General features: G+C 34.5%; 2 protein-coding genes across 2 annotated transcripts; both read left to right on the top strand.

Annotated features, from left to right (window-relative positions):
- Positions 1–967: 967 nt before the first annotated feature.
- Positions 968–5,891, top strand: LOC100247361 (probable glycosyltransferase At5g11130). The gene is made up of 4 exons (XM_002285203.5): positions 968–1,340; positions 1,415–1,572; positions 4,375–4,738; positions 5,058–5,891. The coding sequence occupies exons 1-4, from the start codon at positions 1,107–1,109 to the stop codon at positions 5,718–5,720; spliced, it is 1,419 nt and encodes a 472-aa protein (XP_002285239.2). The 5' UTR covers positions 968–1,106; the 3' UTR covers positions 5,721–5,891.
- Positions 5,892–6,498: 607 nt separating this feature from the next.
- On the top strand, positions 6,499–10,728 carry LOC100252473 (probable glycosyltransferase At5g25310). Its single transcript, XM_002285201.5, has 4 exons — positions 6,499–7,027; positions 7,304–7,476; positions 8,356–8,707; positions 9,982–10,728. Exons 1-4 carry the CDS (start codon positions 6,782–6,784, stop codon positions 10,645–10,647), a joined length of 1,437 nt encoding a protein of 478 aa, XP_002285237.2. The 5' UTR covers positions 6,499–6,781; the 3' UTR covers positions 10,648–10,728.
- Positions 10,729–12,570: the final 1,842 nt, after the last annotated feature.

The raw sequence follows: 12,570 nt of genomic DNA, 5'->3' as shown, positions 1-12,570 counted from the left end.
TAATTTAATTGTGACAAATACGAAATAAAAATCAAATAAAATTAAAATCAATTAAAAATTTACATATTTTTCAATTATTTAATATTTTACAGAGGAAATGAAAAATATGTAAAAATAAGTTTAAAGTCTCATATAAAAATAATTTATTAATTTTAAATCTATTTTTTATATGTTTCAAAATTTCTTTTCCTTGCATTTTTTTTTTCAAGTTTTTCGGGAATCAAACATAATATTTATGTTTATTTGATTAATTTTGTTTAAAGAACTTATGACTTAAAAATGAACTTAATATAAAAGTTAAAAAAATGTTATTCCTCATAAAAACTCTATAACCAAGGTCAAAAATCGTTTACTAGATACTGAAACTCTATACTTGTTTGATTAATTTTATTCAAATATAGAAGTCACACAAATGTTAGTCGGCATAAAAGTTCTATTTTGATTTATATAAAAAGTTATCTCAAATGGGATTAAGGGGCGAAATTTGGTTTTACTAAATAGGAAAGAAAGCCAATTTTGGAGCCCATTAGCCCACCCACCTGCAATCGAAGTGATTGTAACTAAGACCCATGACCCATGACCCATTTTTGGTAATTGACAATGGCAACAATACCCAAATGAAATATCGTATAACCATTTGATATCAAAACTTCCCCATTTATCTAAAATAACAAAGTCTAATCTTTCCAGGTTGTCCTGCTTGACCGGGTTCTCCCAAGATTTCTGTTTTGATAGGTGAGTTGGATAAGCTCCTCCTCTTAAGATAAGCCCCTACGACCGCTTCTTTATTTTATTACTTGTTAATATTATATGATTAAATTTGGCATCTAATCAAACCGTTGATTTGATGATTGATTAACGATACCCACCAATAAGATTGTGCTGATTGGGAGGTGGGCCCCCAAAATGGGTGTATAGGATAAACAGTCTCAATATGGTAAAAAAAAAAAAGTGAGAAGAATGAAAACTGAAAAGGAGTCTCACCGGCTTGGTGGACTTGTTCTGCAACAATATCTCATTTCTCTTAAACCCATTTCTCATAAACCCTAGAGACCATGATATTCCACTGCTGCTGAAGCTTGTAGGCAACCCCAAAAACCCTAGCCATGGCAGACTTCAGCTGCACTACCCCATTACTTCTCTACCCCGTCATCTTTCTCATTCTCTTCTTCTCTTCCATTAATAATCAATATGATTCTCATTCTTCTTCTCCTTCTTCTTCTCCCTCTTCTTCTCCTTCTACTATTCCTCTTTCCCCACACAGACAAGTGTTCAATGAAATCCCAGAGCTCCCCTCCACTTTGATCAAACATTTTGACAATGGCAACAGGACACGTAGTGTGAGTGTTGAAAGTGATACCACTTTATATGGAGTTTGGATTTTCTTTTAATGGTATTTTTGTGTTGTTTTCAGTTGGAGAAGAAGAGCTATTTTGAGAAGAGGGAAGAAAGTTTGGCCAAAGCCCGGGTGGCAATACGGAAAGCAGGAAGATCGCGTGATTACACTCTATACAAGAACGAGAGTTTTTTCCCCAGAGGACCCGTTTACAGAAACCCTTATGCTTTTTACCAGTTGAGTTTTTTCTTTTCCTTCTTCCTTTTTTTTTTCTCAGATTTCTTCTGTTAGAGAGATAGAAAAAAACTGAAATATCTGATAATAATAATAATAAAGCTAACATGGAGCTAAGTGAATAGAATCACTGAGTTACCGAGTCATCTGACTAAGAAGTTGATTATGCGATGGGGGAGGCATATTGGTGTCCATTAGGTTATGTTTGGTTTCGAAAAATGTAAAGAAAAAAAAAACCAAAGAAAATAAATAAATAAAAAAGATTTAAAATCAAACAAATATTAAATAATTTTAAAAATATAAATTTTTTACTATTTTTAATTATATTTTATTTTCTTTCATATTATATATTCTTTCTACAGGACTTTCTCATTACCAAACATTGTGTTAAAGTTCATCCATTTTCTCATTACCAAACACTGTGTTAAAGTTCGAGAATCCCCGTCATGTCTACTCATTACCAAACATTGTGTTAAAGTTCATCCATGGTTCTCGAGAAACCCCATCATGTCTACACTCCTGCTTTACCAGAATTATGATTGATTAGGGTGTATATGGGGTGAAGCAAGTGGGTATGGAGATGGAATGGGCAGGCCAAGGCCAAGTCAATTGGCATTACCCTTCTGGGCTTGACACAATATCAGCCTACCACCCATGATTCCCACAAAGACTGCAATTTGCCCTACTAAAGCAAATGTGATGTATAGTCCGGGGAGTAGTTATTTCTTGGCTGCAATTAATTGCTGTCTCAATCCTTAGGATTTTCTCATCCTAAGAAATTGACTTCTTGATGGTTCCCTTTAGGAAGTATAGAGTAAACCCAGTACTAAGAATCAATTAAAATTCTTCCTACTAAAGTTCATATGCTGACCCGAGATGGAAGCCAATTAATAAAGTGAGAGAATAAGAAAGTAAATTAATGACAATATATGAACTAGTATTAGGTTTTAGTCCGTTTGCATATAAATTTGGCTCAACCATAATCCTTTTGCTTGGTTTTTTTTTTTTTTAATTTTGTTTTTGACGTTAAGATTGATATTTAGGAAACTTGTCCTTTTTTTTTTATTTCTTTTGTTGTTTGTGTGGTCACCAAATCCTAGCTTAATTTTTGAATTTTTTTTCTCGGATCTATTGTGCCGTTTTCCATGGAGTTCAAGTGCTTTTAGATAGGAGAATGATTTAGGAGGGTTGACCAGGCCTAACCTGAATCCAATCCAAGCTTTGGGTAGTTTAGGGTAATTATTTTTAATACTTGAATTAAATTTTTTCTATGTGAACTCAATTTAGTTTACTTGAGTCCAATCCAACCTTTGGGTAGTTTTGGGTAATAATTTTTAATACTTGAATTAAATTTTTTCAATGTGAACTCGATTTAGTTTATCTGAATCAAATCCAACATTTGGATAGTTTTGAATAATCATTTTTAATACTTGAATTAAATTTTGTTAATGTGAACTCGATTTAGTTTAGTTGGGCTCCATAACTCGTTTTAATATTTTTATACTATTGATAATTTATATTATTTTATATAATAATATTCATTTCATTTCTTTATTTTTGGATTTTAAGGAAAAATATCAGATTTTAATTAGATCACATACTCTTTTTTTTATTTTTCTAAAATGATATATAAATTTATTTTAAATTTTTGTTATTATCATTAAAATTTATTCCATTTTTAATTTAAATTTTGGTACAAGTATATGGAAAAAAGTTCAATTAAAAAAAAAAATTGTGGATGGATTTTGAATCATATAACCCAATCAACCCAAATATGTTGTATAATTCAAAAAAATAAAATAAAATTAGGTTTAAGTTGGTTTAAAGGTTGGATAGAATTTACTTCGATTTGATTGTTTCTTAATTTGAAGTGAGTTTAAGTTGATCATCATATTAGATTTTAAAAAAAAAAAACTAAATAAGAACTTATGTCTCTTTGTATTATTTTGTTAAAATAGCTTATAACTTTTTTTTAAATAAAAAGCACTTAATAATGAGCTCAAATTGAAAAATATGGCATTAATTACTAAATATTTTTTATTTCTTTCTAAAGGATGTCTTTGTATCATTAACTCCAATAATGTTTTCTAATAATTTTTCCTTATTTCCTGCAAATATGATTAGGAGTCACATAGAAATGGAGAAGAGATTCAAACTATGGATTTATCGGGAAGAAGAAAAACCCCCCTTTCACTATGGCCTCATGAATCTAATCATTTTTAATACTTTGTTAAATTTGAGTTAAATTTTTTCAAGCTAAACTCATTTTAGGATGGGCTCGAGCAAAGTTTGGACGACCTGAGTCTTGACCCAAACACAATTTAATATTTTCATTATATTTGTAATTTATATTATTCTATATAATAATATTTTTTTTAATATATTTTTAAGGAAAAATATTAAATTTTAATTTGACCATATATATATTCTAGAATAACATATAAATTTGTTTTTTGTTTTTTGTTATTATCTTGAAATTTTATTTCATTTACCATTTAAATTTTGGTATAAGTATCTAGAAAAATAAAAATAAAAAATTGTGAATGAATTTTAAATCATATAACTCAATCAACCGATTAATTTGAAAGTAATCTGAGTTTTGAAAAATGAAATTAGATTGTTTTAAGACAAGTATCTTGGATTAGACTCCATAATTTTTGTATATACATGAAAAAACTAGCATTAATTACTAAATATTTGCTCAAGCCATGATCTTGACATAAATATTTTCATGCATAAGTTTATGAATTCTTCGGAAAGGATATCTTGGTATCATTTTTCTTATTTCCCGCTGATATGATTAGGAGTCACATAGAGATGGAGAAGAGATTCAGGGTATGGACCTACCAGGAAGGAGAAAAGCCCCTCTTCCACTCTGGCCCCATGAATCTAATCTACGGCATTGAGGGGCAGTTCATGGATGAGTTGGAAAGCAAGAACTGCCCTTTCTCTGCTCGCCATCCCGATGAGGCCATGCTCTTCTACATCCCCATTAGTGTCGTCAACATCATTCGCTACGTCTATCAGCCCTACACCAATTCCGCCAGCTACTCTCGGGTTCGCCTGCAGGGACTTGTTGCAGACTACATTGACGTAATATCAAGGAAATATCCCTTCTGGAATCGAAGCAGTGGGGCTGATCATTTCATGGTTTCTTGTCATGATTGGGTATGCCACTCTTTTCTTTCTCCAGCTTAATCATACGTATATATTTCAAGCAATTAGAAGATTAGGGTTCAGACTACAACATGATTTGAAGTTTGTTAGGTTTCATAATGAAGGAAAATTGATCTCCCAAAGAAGCCTGACTTCACTCTCACATTACGCGTTATTCCAATGATAGCATGCCTCACTACTCAATTCCATCATGCATAATTTCTTTTCTTTTCTTTTCCTTTCTTTTCCTTTCTTTTCTTTTCTTTTCTTCGTATGTTCCTGTTTGGATGAAGAATGAGTACAACACTAAGCTGTTTAATTTTTGGATTAGGCACCTGAAATTTCAGCTGCCAACCCTAAGTTCTTCCGACACTTCATCAGAGTTCTATGCAATGCCAACACCAGTGAAGGGTTCAAACCGGTCCGCGACGTCTCGTTGCCGGAAATCCTCGTCCCCTATAGAATGCTGGGGCCGCCTTACCTGGGCCAACCCCCTACCAATCGTTCCATCCTTGCCTTCTTCGCAGGCGGTGCCCATGGCAAAGTAAGGAGCATACTATTTCATTACTGGAAAGAAAAAGACGAGGACATCCAAGTTCATGAGTACCTCCCCACAACCCTAAACTACACTGAACTAATGGGGAGAAGCAAATTTTGCTTGTGCCCTAGTGGATTCGAAGTTGCTAGCCCTAGAGTGGTGGAATCAATATACGCAGGCTGTGTCCCAGTGATCATTTCCGACAACTACTCGTTGCCATTCAGCGATGTTCTTGACTGGAGCCAATTTTCAGTTCACATTCCCATCGCGAGGATACCGGAAACCAAGACAATCTTGCAAGCAATTCCCATACAAGAATATCTAACAAAGCAAAAGACAGTGATGCAAGTGCAACGACATTTCACGCTGAATCGGCCGGCCAAGAGGTTTGATGTACTGCACATGGTGTTGCATTCGATATGGCTCCGGAGAATTAACATCCAACTTCCATTATGATTCAATATTTCTGTGTACAGCTTGGAATCTCTTCTAAGCAGGAGAACAGGGTTCATGTAATGTTATATTATAGCCATGATTAGCTTAAAAATAGAGACAAGGACCCACCCAAAATCCATTAATTTTAGAGGGCAGATCATAAAGAATGGATAATAGACTAGCATTGGTGAAGTTGATGGATGGATGTGGCAGATTTGAAGTAGGCGGGGAAGCAGATAAATTCATTGCTTATGCATGAGCCTCCTAATTGACATCTGGGGATTGGGTCATTTAGATATTTTCATCTAAGTTTCGAAAGAGAAGGAACCTAGGATTCTAAAATGGCCCACCCAAAAAATTAGAGATCAATAATGTAACGCTCCTTTAGAGGAATTGTGATGGATTTTTCCTTAGTTCTCAAATTATTGGAATATGGAAGAAAAATACATTTTCACATTGAAACTCGATTAAAACTATTTTTCATATCACCATTGTTAAGAGTGTGTTTGATAGTAATTTTACAAAACGTTTTTAATTTTTTTAATGCTTAAATGATAAAAAAAGAAAATTAAGTGTTAAAATTGTTAAAAACAATTTTTAATTACTATCAAATAGACTCTAAGTAAGGTGGGTTCATGTTGCCATCGAAATTCAAATTTAGAAGGGATGGGAAAAAAAAAAAATTAGGGGAAAATAAAATGTATATCTGGCTCACACTGTAATATCCTTCCAAATATAGGGTCAAATTCGTAATTCAACATTTTATCATTTTCCGGTTTTCCGCCTTAAATGTCAGACCATGAAGAGAGCTCTCTCCAGTCTCTGCTCCCCCCGCCTTTTCACTTCGCTTTTACAACCGTTTTCTCGCATTCGTCTCTGTCTGGCTCTGTCTCTGTCTGTCTCTCTCCCTTCATTTCAATGCCCACAGCTCGGAGGATTCCTAACTAAATGATTCTGGCTAACCAAACACCAGACTTGAACGTGCGTCCTAGAGTCTGATGATCACTCACAACAGAATTTCTGGTTTCTTGAGAGAGAAAGCAGACAGAGAAAAAGAGGTGGTGTGAATTGACGGTATTGGAATGGAGACTAACTATGGAACGCTTGTTTCGCTCCTTTCTTGTCTGTGCGTTGCGTCGGTGGTTGTGGTTTGCATAGTTTCGGGCCATTATAGTCAGTCCATAAAGTTTTCAGGTGCCGAACCAGGAGATTCAGTGGCCACGATCGAGTTGCAGACCAAGGTCACTGCCTCTCATGAGGTCCGAGCTGTTTTCTCCTCTCAACCTCCTGCTTTTTACGTCAATCGACTCAGAAACCATACTCTCATTGTAAGTTTCACCTCTCTCTATATATTATGATTTCACGATGATTTAGACTGATTTTTTTATGCCACGATTAAGACGGAAAATTTTCATTGGACGATTTGAGCATCTCTCGCGTTTTAATTTCAAAGTGTTTTCTTCCTTATTAGATTTCAGATCACCGTGCCGAATTGCAAAATCAGTGATGCAAGATTTTCATTTTAAACTGCAACTCTATGCGTAAACTCGATCCTTTTTCCTTTTTGTATTTATATATATGGTTAATTTACTTGATAATTACAGAGAAAAATCAAGAAACGGACAAGATATCAAGGGCAGGAAGAAGGACTCGCTCGAGCGCGTGCTTCAATTCGCAAGGCGTTCTCGAATCTAAACCGATCGTCGGAGATCGGCGGAGAAGATAATAATGAGGTCCCCACCGGTGACGTGTATCGTAACGCCGGCGCATTTTATCAGTAAGCTATTTTTTGAATCGAATATAATAACAATAATAATTAAAGGTTTTGCTCTTTTTTTTTCCCACTTTTCAAAACCGACTTTGCCTCGAAGTCACCTCCAGCGTGTCAACTAGGGCGCACTACCCTTTCGTGTGCTGTAGGACTGAGGGAGGAGTGATGACTGAGGGAGTCTTCTAATTTACGCTAGGTGTGCCAAGTGCGCACTCTCAATCGCTCCCTTTCAGGCCTCTCAGTTCACTCATGGCTACTGGAAAAGCGACATGCTATTTACTTATTGGAAGAGATAGTGGTATATGGACACCCCCACAAACTTTTACTACTCAGCTTTATTGTGAATAGACAAAATCGGTTTTGCTTTTCTTAAGATGGCAAAAATTGTCAAGTGGTCTTGAGATTAACGAAAAAAAAACTGGTTCATTGAAATATAAATCACATATAGCATATCAATATCGAGAAGTTCAAAACTGAGGAAGCCTGAGACCATGGGAAAGAGTGGGGCGAGGTTGTGCCGACTCCTAGTTAGGACTGGACCTAAAAGGATGCGTAGGTGTAGATGAATTTCTTCCATATAAAGAAGGATCTTCTCAATCATCAAAAAATTTCCCAAAATAACTAGCAATATTATTAATTCTCACAGCTATTATTATGCAATGATATTTGGATGCTGTAGCGTGTAGATTCTATCTTACTCTATTCTATTGTAAGCAATGACTAATTAATGACTATAACCTTCTACATTAAAATGATATGATGATCTTCCAGCTTCCACTAGCCTTTAATTTGAGGGGCACCTCTGAGTATCATTACACAACCCAAAAAAATAAATAAAAATAAAAGAACATGTAATGATACTGTTTGTTGTGGAAAAAATTACAGGAGCTACGTGGAGATGGAGAAAAGGTTGAAGGTGTACGTGTATGAAGAAGGGGAGGTGCCCATGATCCACGATGGACCGTGTAAGGACATATATACGATAGAAGGAAGGTTCATACACGAGATCGAGCATGGAGATGGGAAGTTCAGAACCAGAGATGCTGAGCGTGCTCACGTTTATTTCATGCCCTTCAGTGTTACGTGGATGGTGAAGTACCTCTACAAGCCTCTCACCTACAACCTCACTCCCCTTCGACAATTCGTGTCTGATTACGTGAGCGTCATCTCTACCAAGTACCCCTTTTGGAATACAACCCAAGGGGCTGATCACTTCATGCTTGCCTGTCATGATTGGGTGAGTCTCACCTCCTCTCTCTCTTCTTTTCCTTTTTTTTTTCCATCTCTTTTCCCTGATTATTTTTCTTGGCAATAATACCTTGACTATTAGTAGCCCCTCCAACATACTTCTCCAAACCAAGTACAATGATCGAATACTAAGTTTTATACTAAATTACATGCAATGCCATTAATTGTCATAAAATTAAAATCAATATTAGAAAATTAGAATGTTTGGGAATTGTTCTCAAAAATGGTTTTTTGTTTTTTAAAACAAAAAAATTTAGGAACACATTTAGTTGTCAATTGTCGTCAACACAAGTTTTTTAAAATTGTTTTGAAAACTTGGTGTTTTCTAATATCATATTTTAGTTATTTTTATTTATTTTTTAGAATTATTTTAAAAACAAATTATCCAAATATGAAAAATGATTGAAAATAAATCTCTACCTACAAAAGTTACTTTTAAAAAACATTTACAAATATAGAAAATGAGTTAAGAATATTTTAAGTTTTAAACAAGCTTTTGTTTTGAAAAATATTAGAGAACTATTTTAAAAAAATATTTTCATAAGCTATTTTTTTAAAACCGTTTTCGAAAAAGTTTCTTATGTAACCTTGGTATACAAGAATCTAAAAAGTTTCGTGATGTTAATTTGATACCTTCAAGTTAACTTCTTATTGGTAGCCCATAGGGTCAAAAAAATAACATAATGATTAGTCAACATGACTTTGACAAATGTTTTTGGAGTATGATTTTCCAAAGGGTTTTCAAACTTACCCTTGGTATTTTAGGAGGGATTTATATATATATATATAAATAAATTTTATTGTAGTGTTTTATTTACAATCAATTTTCATATTTATATAATTATCTTTTAAAAATAATTAAAAACAACTAAAATAATTAAATATGTTATAAAAAAATCCTATTTTATACTTTATGGTTTAAAATACATTTTCAATTTTTTATTGTTCTTGAAAACGGGGGGCTATTCTTTAAAACAGTTTTTAAAGGTACCTTATGAATTGTTTCGTGGTGCAAATGGAATACCTTCACGTTTTTATGATTATTGGTCAAGTTGACTTCGACAAAAATTGGTATATATGTGCAATGGAAGTCATGAATCATGATAGTTAACTTCTTTTTTGTCCAATTCCAACTACTACATAGAAAAAAAACCTTGACATATAAGAACACGGTGTAAGACAAGTTCAAAAAAAGTCCTCAATATCTCGTGGGCTACACGCTTGGAAGACCAAATTTATCGGAAAAACTTCTTGTTATGGCAGGGTCCTCACGCATCACGGGGCCACCCAGTTCTATACAACACATCAATCCGGGTGTTATGCAATGCCAACACCTCCGAAGGGTTCAACCCCCAAAAGGACGTGAGCTTGCCCGAAATCCACCTCTACGGTGGCAACGTAAACCCCAAGCTCCTCTCCCCTCCACCCCCCAACAGCCCACGTCCATTTTTGGCATTCTTTGCTGGTGGGCTTCACGGCCCAATTAGGCCCATCCTCATCCAACACTGGATGGGCCGTGACACTGACCTCCGCGTCTATGAATACCTCCCCAAGGACATGGACTACTACTCGCTCATGCTCCAATCCAAGTACTGCTTGTGCCCCAGCGGCCACGAGGTGGCCAGCCCCAGAATAGTCGAGGCCATTTACTCCGAGTGTGTTCCTGTGATACTCTCCGATCACTATGTTTTGCCATTCAGCGATGTGTTGAGATGGGAAGCATTCTCTGTTAAGGTGGAGGCATCGGAGATCCCGAGGTTAAAGGAGGTGCTGCAAGCAATATCTGAGGAAAAGTATACGAGGCTCAAGGAGGGTGTGAGAGCTGTTAGGAGACATTTTGAGCTGAACCAGCCTGCCAAGAGATTTGATGTGTTTCACATGATTCTACATTCTGTTTGGCTGAGGAGAATAAACCTAAAACTTGGTTAGAAAAGAATTTGATATTTGTCAGTGAAGCTGTATCATTTTACATGTCCATCAAAAGAGAGAAAAAGCATCAGTCCATTTTTTTTTTCTCTAATTTTATTCATCAAACATGTATAAAAATTGGATGCATCGAACCTCTTCCAACAAAATGTATTAATTCATATACAAACAATACTCTAACATTATTCAACCATTCAAAGCATATCACCAAATAGGGATGTAACTTGGGTGGATTAGTCCAAGTCCACCCCAATCCAAACTCAATTTGATGATTTGGCGGATTTGAACAAATATTTTTCGTACTTTTTAAGGCTTGACCCAAGAAAACTTAAGGTGATTGAACTCGATTTAATATTTTATAATATTATATAATTATATTATATTATTAAAAAAAAAAAGATAAATTAATTTCTTTTATTATTATCACAAATGATGTACTATTTACTAGATTTTGATATAAATGGGAATGGGTTGACCATCTTGGGCTAAAGGTTGAATTAAGTTAGGCTTGTATTGAATGTTCATTAGTTTAGGCTACATTTTGATTGAGTAAACATACAACCAGTACACCCAAATTATAGTCTTATTACTAAATATCCTTTGGCATCATAACCAAACCTGAAATTATATCAAAGTTTTCCTAAATATTCATGATGAAATTTCAATTCATTTCTTTAACCAACCAACCAAGACATCAAAAGAGTATGACTTTAATAAGTTCAAAGACAAACAAGTGGAGAAGAACAAATGAGGGGAAAGAGAGAGAGAATAATTTCAAGATTGAATACAAAACCACAAGCCTACAAACAATTAAAATCGGAAGATAAATTGCGTCCACTAATCCTTTCTCGAATTACTTCATTAACATATTTAAATTTCAACTACGCACCTTCTTCTTGAACACATTTGCAATTGATACCAAGCTTGATCTCAGCCCAAAAGCTCATTAAAAAATAAAATGGTTGCTTTGAGAAGTGAAGCAATTCATTTAGAAAGCCCATCTTTAGGGCTCAGGGCAGTTTGGGTGAAATGGTGTGACTGATGACTAATGAGTTTGTCAGATTTCTTCTTGGCTCTACTCGATCGACCGCAATACTGGATGAGGTTTTCTCAATTATACTCCACCAAGTTAGCTCTAATTTTGGCGTCTTCTTCTTCCCCATTTTCTCATTGAATTTACTTATTAACATTCTGTCTTGATTGTCGAGCAACATGACATAAGCATATTGTTTCATTGTTAACGCAAACAATGTTAGATCAAGAATATAAAGATAAAATAATCAATATAAGGGTGCACGAGGTTTTAACATGATTTAACCAACTATACCTACGCTCACGAATAAGAAAGAATCATTCTATTATACAATAGAAAACATTATAAAGAATAGAATCAGACACAATTATTAAATTCCTAAAACATCTCATGTTTTCCCACTTTTTATATTCATATCCTTTGAACCACGAGCCTCCTCGCTCCATCGGGTATATCCTGTCCTTCCTCACATCTCTATCTACCATATATTCATCTCTATTTCATAACTTTTTCTCGATTTAAAATATTTATAGAGATATTTTTAACAACTTTCCTTACTTTATAAGGAAATATAATAGTACAATAATAATAATTTAGAAAATATTCTTACAAAAAGAAATTCATATTAATTAGGAATTTGAGACATTTTTAACATAGCCAAATTTCTAACTTAGGAATTTCTGGCCTTGTGGTTATGATTACTGTACCAATTAGGGTTTTAGTTTTTAGCCTTTAGCCTTTAATTTGTCAAGACCCAACCTGGTCTTATCCCTCAGAAATGAATATCAGCTCTCTTTAGGCTCGTCAAATTGTTGTCTTCTCTTTAGTTTCTGAACATTAGTCTTATGGAACACACTAATGTTTCCATCACACATCAAAATGTGTCCCAAGAG

This window comes from Vitis vinifera, chromosome 4, assembly GCF_030704535.1.
Source record: "Vitis vinifera cultivar Pinot Noir 40024 chromosome 4, ASM3070453v1".
NCBI lineage: Eukaryota > Viridiplantae > Streptophyta > Magnoliopsida > Vitales > Vitaceae > Vitis > Vitis vinifera.
The sequence above is the reverse complement of the archived record's forward strand: the minus strand, read 5'-3'. Positions and strand labels throughout refer to the sequence as shown.